Source organism: Sarcophilus harrisii, chromosome 2 (genome assembly GCF_902635505.1).
Source record: "Sarcophilus harrisii chromosome 2, mSarHar1.11, whole genome shotgun sequence".
In the NCBI taxonomy this organism is placed as follows: Eukaryota; Metazoa; Chordata; class Mammalia; order Dasyuromorphia; family Dasyuridae; genus Sarcophilus; species Sarcophilus harrisii.
In genome coordinates, this window is record NC_045427.1 from 143,260,103 (window position 1) to 143,269,680 (window position 9,578).

The 9,578-nt window shown below is 33.0% G+C and overlaps 1 protein-coding gene across 4 annotated transcripts in view; it reads left to right on the plus strand.

Annotated features, from left to right (window-relative positions):
* TMEM87B (transmembrane protein 87B) overlaps positions 1-9,153 on the plus strand; it is a 50,174-nt gene extending 41,021 nt beyond the window's left edge. For all 4 annotated transcript variants that reach the window (XM_031951000.1, XM_031950997.1, XM_031950998.1 and 1 more), the window contains exons 17-19: positions 2,808-2,860; positions 4,308-4,338; positions 4,784-9,153. In XM_031951000.1, coding sequence (XP_031806860.1) covers positions 2,808-2,860; positions 4,308-4,338; positions 4,784-4,846 — 147 coding nt within the window. In that variant the 3' untranslated portion in view covers positions 4,847-9,153. The remainder of the gene's footprint in view (positions 1-2,807; positions 2,861-4,307; positions 4,339-4,783) is intronic.
* Positions 9,154-9,578: the final 425 nt, after the last annotated feature.

The following is a 9,578-nucleotide window of genomic DNA, read 5'->3' on the forward strand; positions in this document are numbered from 1 at the left end:
CTTATTTTAAAAAAAAATCATTTATTTAAAACGACAGAATAAGAAAAAACAAAATAGAAAAAGAAATACAGTAAAAGGAAAATTTAAAAATAAGAAAGAAAACAAAAACATTGTCATGTGGGCCGGCAGAGCATCAGGGAGGATTCAGAATATGTAACAATAAATTTCCATTTCAAGAAAGCATACTTAATTACAGAAGACATATTTATGACCGTCCATCTTTTTTTTGGTTCCTAGTAGGTTTTTCATTTGTTCTCTGCTGTGCAGTTTTTACTTTATTCTTTTCTTCCTCTTCCATTTTCCCTCTCCTCCAAAGCAGGCTATAGCTAAGCACGATATGTATGTATGTATGTATGTATCTATATCTATATCTATATATTCCCACCCCCAAACACATGTGTATACACATACATATATATATGTATGTGTGTGTATACACACACACACCTGTATGCAGATATACACATATATCCACAGACACATACACACGTATTTGCACATACACACACACACACACACACATATATATATACACACACACACATATATACATAAATCTGATGACAGTCTTAATTAGTAATTCCCTATTCCCATAGTTAGTTTCTGTAGTTGGGTATTTTCTCTTTTGAATGTTCTTTTTTTTGGGGGGGGGGGGGAGAATTTAATCCTGGGGTGGGAAGTATGGTAACTCTGGCTTCACTTCAGCTCTCCCTCTGATCGGGACCCCAAACCAAAAACTACTCTCTTGTAAGTGCTCATAGCCAGCAGGGTTCCTCCCCCATTGCTTCTGCTCTTGCCCCAGATGTGCTGGTTCCATTCTCCCCCAGAACTATCTCTACAGCACACTGTCAGGGACTCTTGTCAGGGAGATGAAAGTTCCTATGGTCCAAGCTGTAGCTTCCTCCAATCCAGCTAGCCCTAGAGCTCCCCACTTGCTGTTTTTATGGTTCTAGACTGGAGATGTTTACACTTCACACACCTGTTAATGCTCAGTCCTGGAGCCTTTCTTCAGGTCTTCTCGAGTTGTCCCAGAAAGACCCCTGTTCCTGCCCCAAGTCTTACTTGTTTTTCACTGGTCTTCTGTGTTTGCTCTATTTGGTTTGTGGGAGAAATCTGTAGAGCTGGAAATTTTCTGATCTACTCTGCTATCTTCCCAGAATCCTTCCTCTCAGTCTTGATATTGTCTTAAGAGATGCTGTTGAATCCTTTATTGAAATCCAACTAAATGGTATATAGGGTATACCACTTATGACCAGTAAAGTAATTGTCAAATAAAGAAATGAGTTTATTTTGGCTTGACTTTTTCCTATGAAACCATATGCCTCAGTCATTGTCTCATCTTTAGTTAAAGGACTAGAGACTTTGGAAGTTATCTAGACTAAACACCTCATTTTGGACAGATAGGAAAACAGCCACAGTGAACTTCAGTGACTTGACTTGGATCACATAGGTACTAAATGAAGAGCCAGGATTATCCTGACTAGTATCCTCTTATTTCTAATCATGGCTGGGGGGGAGAGGGGTGTGGAGAGCAAGAGGGGAGAAGGGTCCTGAATATGTCATGCAGCTCTTGTATCATTTGTTTTATTTTCTGGGATTGATCAGAGGTGATAAGTTAGTGACTCATCAATAAAACCCATTCCCCTAGAATGGAATTCATCCTGGCTTGGTACTTGAGCTCATCTAGGGCAGATGGATGCTATCTTATTATTCTTTTACTTAACTTGGATTCAGTACCCTGTTAATCACTTGTCTCCCTGAGTCTGAAAATCATTTTTCTTAATAAAGAAAGTAGGAGCAAAGAAGTTCATTCTTCATTGTTAATTACAATTATCTTAAGCAGTAGAAATATCCTGTCCAAGCAAATCCAAAATGGACCCTTTTTGTAGTTTTACTATTTATTATCAGCCACAGCTCATACTAAACTTTAATGTTGTTGATATTATTCTTATAAGACTGTGTTGCTCTTATATTGGTTTTCAATCACCTACTATTGCTTTCATCTCTCATTCATGTTGTTTTTAAATCTGAGTTTGTCATTGTAGTCTCTGAGTAGCTTTTGGCCTCTTTTTAATTTAGACATTTTGTTCTTTGTTCCCCAAAAGAAAAAATTTATGAATGTGAAATCAAAATGAATTCTTCAAAAACACATTTCTTTTGAACCCATTTCTTTTCTAGAGATTTAGTCCATGAGATCCCAGTGAATCTGTCTTTGAAATTTAGATTTTAAAATCTAAGTCCCTGTGAGACTGTGGACAACATTCCTTTGCTAATGTCTTTTGATCGTTGGCACAAGCCACTACTCTTAAAAGTTCATATTGCTTCATTTCTCCACTAAGTAATTCCATATTGGTCCTTTGGTTTATTCCTCTACTTTATGAATAGTGAAATCGCCATTAAGGCAAGTCAAGAATTTATCAGGTGCTCTACATTTAACAGAGATATTTTTAGTGATTAATTATTATTAACATAACCATATTAATATTATTTATAATAGATAATTAACAAAATTATTAATATTATTTATAATACATAATTAGCAAAAATGTTACTTACATAATTAAAACCTCTCATTATTACATATCTTGCCTTTGTGCTGGCTTTGCCATGCATGTTAAAGCATCGTAATTGAATTTTTTTTTGGTCAAATAATTGCTGAATATAATATAAGATTAAGTTATAAAGTTTAAAAGAAGATTTTACCAAAAGAGTTTAGTCAAAGATATTGTGTATGATAAACTCTGTGAAGATAAAAATGTTTGACCTGCTACTGATAAATAATATTTGGAAATCTCTCTTCTTTTCAGGATGAAGATTTAAAGTGGGTAGAAGAAAACATTCCTTCTTCATTCACAGATGTGTAAATATCTTGTTATTGTACTTGGGATGGTTTAAAAGACTGGTTTTCAAATTTTCATCATGGGATTTTTTTCCCCTGGGATTCATATGCCCTTATTTACCTTATATATCCTGTTTATGTATAAGAATAGTCCCTTCTTCAGTGACTGTAATGGACTTTTGGGACTCTATTCCTGACCATTCTCATGGTTATTATTCTGCTGAGACTGGTCCCAAGACTTCCAGAAAGCTAACCAGAACATTACAAGTGACAAAACTCAATTTTTTTTTTTTAAGTAGGATCTCCCATCAATAAATTGAATTGATTAGAAGGAATCATCTGTTTCCGTTAAGACCCTCTAGACTGCAAAAGTCTTTTTGGTTCAGTCCTTCCTAGCCATTCAATGATTTTTATGAAAAATTAAAAATAAAGTAGGATTTCAGTAACTTCTGCTAGTTCTAGGTTATCTGAATTTATTTTTGAGGTCAGAAGGAAAGGAATGTGAAAGTCACAATGATTCTTGAGATGATGGGGTCTTGTTTCACCCAGTTGTAAGAGTGGAGAATTGTAATGATGCTGTTGAAATGTGAACAGCAATGTTTTGTGAAATAGAATGAAGCAGAACAGCAAAATATATTTATGGATACTCTCCAGTGTCCCATTAAACCCAGATCCAAGCAATTCATGACATCTTTTTATAATACTAGTACAATGCTCTTATATTGTGTTAGTTTCTGTGATGGTTCTATGCCAAAAAGAAGGAGCCTGGTCATTTTTCTCCCCTATAAAAGGCTTCTTATCATTTTGTATGTCACTTTGTTCACATTTTCTTCTGACTCACAGAGATAATCATACCAGCACTTTTACCTTTAAAAACAGATTTTTCTTGGAAAAACTTGTTTTCATTTTAAGTCAAGGGTGGTGATATACCACCATTGAGGTCTCCTTCCATACTCCTAAAGACAACTTTCTGCACATAGTATTTATTATTGGGTTTATTATGATCAGATGAACTGTTACTGAAGCATGATAGAAATATGTGAACTATAATTTATTTTCCACTCTCTAGAATAAAAACGTCATAATGGAATAGTATGGTGATGTAGTAGTTTCATGATGAACTAAATGGTCATGTTGTTGGCTAATTTTTGCTTTATTCATCTTAAGATATTGATCTTAAATTAAGCCTTAGGCTTCAGCTAATCCAGCATGTACTTGGCACATGAATTCTCTCTCTGACATCCCCATATCCTCTGTTTGAAGACTTCTGGCACCTAGGAAATCATTACCTCAACACACAGATATTTCACTTTTAGAAAATTCTAAGGCTAGAAAGTTAATCCTTTGGTTAATTGAAATAAGCCTTTCTCTTAAGAAGCACAAGTCTCATCTCTCTTCTCTAGTTAGGCTGTAGGAGAGTCTTAATTTATAATCATTTTGTGATTCTGATCTTTTTCTCTCTTTTCAGAGCTCTTCCAGTATTAGTGGATTCAGATGAGGTAAACCATATTTTTATATATAGTTAGATCTATTTTTTATATGTAGAACTGCCATGTGATACAGAGTCTGAAATGCAGAAAAGAAATTTTGAAAATGATTGCAGATACAATGGCTGCCAAAATTCCTAGATGAATAAAAATAAAGAGAAGTTTAATGTACCAGTTTCAAGGATTTGAACATGGTTACATGATTACTATAGTTTCTTAATGGATATACTGCACTCTTAACTTTTTCAGTAGGGGGAAAAAATCCCTTGTGTTCTTTGAATTTTTCTGATAATGGGTTAAAAATTGTTAAGAGTGCAGATGCTATATGGTCATGTAAAACAGTATGTTAATTAGCCAGTTGAATGCTTTATCATGGAATTTCAGAGGTTAAATTAGCAATTCAGATAGAGTTCTATTAGCAATGCATAAATATTGACATATACCTTTTTTTATTCAGGAAATAATGATGACCAAATATGAAATGTCAGAAAGAATGTTATCTTCAGAAAAGATAATGTGATTAGAACCTGCATAAATGAAGCCTAGTTAATGGCCATGAATTGTTCTCACCCAAGCTCTAAGAAACCTTCACCAGCTATGCATATAAATGTATTGTTAGCATTCAGCTGTCTGGCCTTTTTGTTTTTCATACCTGACACTCCTATCTCCTGCTTGTGCTGTGCCATTGAGCTGTCCCCCACACCTGGAATGCATGTCTTCCTTCAGTCATCTGCACCTCTTAGAGTACCTGTTTTCTTCAAGACTCAGCTCAAGCACCACCTGCTACAGAAGGCCTTTCTTGGTCATCTCCCCCACCCAGCTACTAGTGCCTTCCCTCTAAATTATCGGGTATCTCTTTTGTGTGTGTATATACATATATCTATATATATATTTATACATATTGATATGTGCGTGCGTATGTGTTTTCTCTGATAGAATGTAAACTCATTGAAGACAGGGACTGTTAACTTTTTTTGTCTTTAAATCCATAGCGCCTAAGAAAGTGCCTGGCACATATAAGGCGCTTAATAAATGATTGTTGACTGAAATTTTTTGGTTATATTATCATGGAAGATATACATATTAATATTAAATGCTCTGGTATTGGGAAGGAATTTATATTATTTTATAAAGATGGCTCTTGAATGTTGTCTTAGTGTCAGTTTGCTCTAGTTTTGGGAGCAATTTAAAGTATTACATGCAAGAAGTGCATAAAATATTTTCTTGTCTAGTGCATATTATGTATGTACTATTTTGAAACTATTTTCTTTGGGAGTAAAAGTTTAGGGATTTAAGATACCTATTTATTTTTTTTTTAACTTTCATACAGTGTTCTCTGTACTTTTAGAAAGAATGTGAGTTCTCTGTGGTATTGCAAATCATATTTTGTTTTCTTGGGTTTATGCTTTATAATTTGACAATTTTCTTTTTTTAATATATAAAAATGATTCTATACTAAGTAAAATATGGGTAAAGTTGAAGTGCAAATATGTAATTTCTTGATTTTGCTCTTTTGTTTAAAACAAAAGATATTCTTTATAAGTACTTCTATTAGCGTAAAAATGCTTATCTCAGTTTTCTTCTTTAAGTTGAGCATAGTACAAGCATTATGCCATCTGATAAGAAGTGAAAATCCTCCCTCCACTTCTATTGGACCTCTGGAGCTAGTCATATCATCCCCAGAAGATCACTCAGCTACTGTTGTCATTATGTAATTTAACATGTGGAAAATGCCAACAAAGATAAATGTAAAGAGCCCTAGATAGTCAAGTTACTCAGATGAAGGACCTAGGAAGCAAAACAGGCTGAGTGACCACTTGAAACATAAGACACTACTTTCTTATATGTGTGAGAAAGAAATCTAGCAAACTACTAAGACTTTCTAATAGCCAGCTAGTCTATCTTGTCAAGAGAGAGCAACTTCACTTTGCCTATAATCTTGATGTGTTTTCTGTTTAGACAACTATCACTGACATTCTGTAACTGAGTTAATCATTTATAACTATCTAAGTGTTAAAGCCTTCTTCCTCAACATTTTTATATATCAGTTTTTATATTATGCATTTATAACTTGACATGCTCATATATAACTTCAAACTTTTAATTTTGATATATTTATATATAAAATGTTCTAAATATTAAGATGAAGTAAGTATATAGTATAATGAGAATGTGAATCATTTGCAAATGTTATTAATGCTGCTTTTGTAACCAAAGAAGGAGAAGGCTTTAACTGACATTTAGAATGAAAGTATTATAACCTGATCTGTTTATCTTTTGAAGGAGCTCTATTGATCTGGTGAGTTTAAGAGTTACTTAAGATAATGTAGGCAAAATTAGCTTTAAAAACCTTTACTTGCAAATATTTCTAGAATTTTGTGGGAAGATGAAGAATTTACCTTTCACTAATTCATTCAAATTCTCTTATTTACCATTTTCAAGGATGTTTATAAGGGGAGTTAATTCTGTTATGTTTGTGATCCATGTCTATTGAGTAATATATTCTCAAGATTGTTGACCATGTAGTCAACAAAATTTTTTTTTTAAAACAAGATTTTTGAAAATGAAAGGTTCTCATTTGAAATAGGCCAGATATTTTATATGCTCAAAAACATTGATTTTGGAAATATGATATTGTGTTGGGATATAGATCTTAGAATGAAAAATAATAAATAGGAATGTGAACTTTATTTTACTTTCCACCATGCATAGGACAAATTTTCCCCCACAAAAATGATCCATTGGGACAGTTAGGTGGTGCAGTAGATAGAGCACCAGCCCTGAAGTCAGGAGGACATGAGTTCAAATTTGACCTCAGAAAGGAATACCTCCCGCTGTGTGACCCTGGGCAAGTCACTTAACCCCAACTGCCTCAGTAAAAAAAAAAAAAAAAAAAAATTCACATGTGAATGTATAGATTCAGAAGTTTTGATTAAACACAATTAGATGTGCATAGAACAAAAATCCTTGTCACAAAAATTACCCTTATTCAAAGTTATATTTGTCTATGCATATATCATTGTCTTCTGAATGCAGTTAATGCAGTTATATTTTGCAGAACTGGGATGATTTTTTACTTTCGGTTTCTAGCACTTTACATTTAATACCTTTCGGTCCTGGGAGTGGTGGGGTTGGAATAGAAATAAATCTGTCTATTATAGTATATTAGTGGAATTTGGAAATGTAGCATTCTGAACTATCTGGCTGCAGTAGCTACAAAGTGATGTTAGTAATGATGGTGGTTGTGACTAATAGGGAAAACTACCTCTAAAACAACCTGACCTCTTTTCCTCTTAATGTTTGTTACACTATATAACTTTTCCTTCTGTAATCAAAATCATTTAAGAAATTTTCTTACTCAAAACCTTTTTTCTCTTATCCTCAAAGAAAGCAGTATGTTTTTCTTCTCCCTCCCCTCCATTGGAATGTAATTTTAGATACATAGTATGAAAGTTTGTATTTTTAAGGAGATGGTGCTGGTGAGTGGAGCAGTAGCAAAATACACTTAATTATTGGCATAGGAATGTTGTAAGTTTTGTGACTGAGATTCTTGCTTTCATTATCCTCAATATAATGGGGCCTAAAGAAATTCTTTAGGGGCTCCTAAATAGCCCCATATTATGGCGATTCATAACTCTCACACCGAAAGTTAGAGTGAGGACTAAAGATTATAATTTATAGTATAACAATTTGAGGAGACACTGTGTAGGGTCATTATAAATGTTAGGCCTATTGATAACTGTTTTAGTTACTGTTGTCTATGGCTGTTTTCAGCCTGTGCCTTATGGGATAAGATAGAATGTTCTTTTAAATTCCCAAACTAGCACTTTTTGATCAGGTAAAAGGAAAATAACTTACTGTTCAAGAAATCTCTTGATTTATGTGACTGCCTATTAAAGAGAGAATATGAAGAATAATATGGAATCTTATTGTTCTATATGACTGCCTCTTTCCATATAAAGCATTTAAAATGCTCTTGGATTTTATTAAATGGACACCTTTTTTATTTTATATCTTTAAAGTGATAATCCATTGCTTTAAGTTAAGAGTAATGTATGCTTTATTTAAAGGTGAGTGTGTTCATTTAGTTGATCCAAAACTCTAAAAAACGTAACTTGGTATTATTAAATAGATTGGTGGACAGCCTATTCTAAGACTCTTACTATTAGTGCAAATAACTCCTTTTATAGGGACTCATAATATTTCCTCTATAGTAAAAAAAAGTTGTTGCTGATTGATGTATAGTATTTGCTGTATTTTTGTATAATTGTAATGTTAAGACCTTGTATATAAATATGCACATGAGGTTCATAATTTTATGCCCTTTATCTTGAAGGATTTTTGGTCTGTTGTGCCAGATTACAATTTACTATATAGTTGGAGAATGTTATACCAGATTATTAAATTAATACTTCTAGATCAAGTAGCAATAGAAAACACAGTAAGCCTTAAATTAAAAAAATTAATTTAGTCACTTGGTTAAAATTCTAAAAGAATGAAATGTACATGTATAGTAAAAGAAGTCGTTGTTGTTTTCCTCAAGAGAATGTTTTTAAACGTGAGAGTAGAGTTACATTGAATTGGTATCATTTTCTAAAATTAGAAGAAATTCATTTGAGAATGAAATTAAGTTGGAGATGACATTGAATATTATGATTTTTTTTTTTGTAATTAAAGAATGAATGATGTCTTCATTGAAAGTTTCATTTGGAGCAGGTTGTCCTGAATATGAGAAAGAAATTGAAGAATTTTCATTACTTGAAAATTTGATGTATTACTGTGCCTTAATGTTTGTTCTGACTTTCAATAAAATAATTTCTGAAATTCTGTATTGTCTGATCCTTGAAAAAATTCCAAGAGTAAGGTAAAGAATAGATTTGTCTAATTTTCTAAGAAAGCAGTGGACCATTAGTAAATTGGGGGGCTCATCATACCAAGGTTCTGTCAGAAAGGCACAACTATCAGTAACTATTTTCCTGTTAGTATCATTCTGTGATACTATCATGATATATGATACTATCATGAATGAAAATTAAACAAAAAAGTCCTTTGAGTTCCTCAAAATACTATTGGACTGGGTTCTAGAATACATAGCAGGTTTTCATGGTATAAAAAGGCATAATGATAGCTGCTTTATAATTTCATTTGTTGTCGTCAATTCAATAGACAAATCTATTAAGCACTTAAGCAAATACGATTTCTTGTAACAGAGCTGTTGCTGGGTCAAGGTCAGGTTAAAATTGACTTCTCCA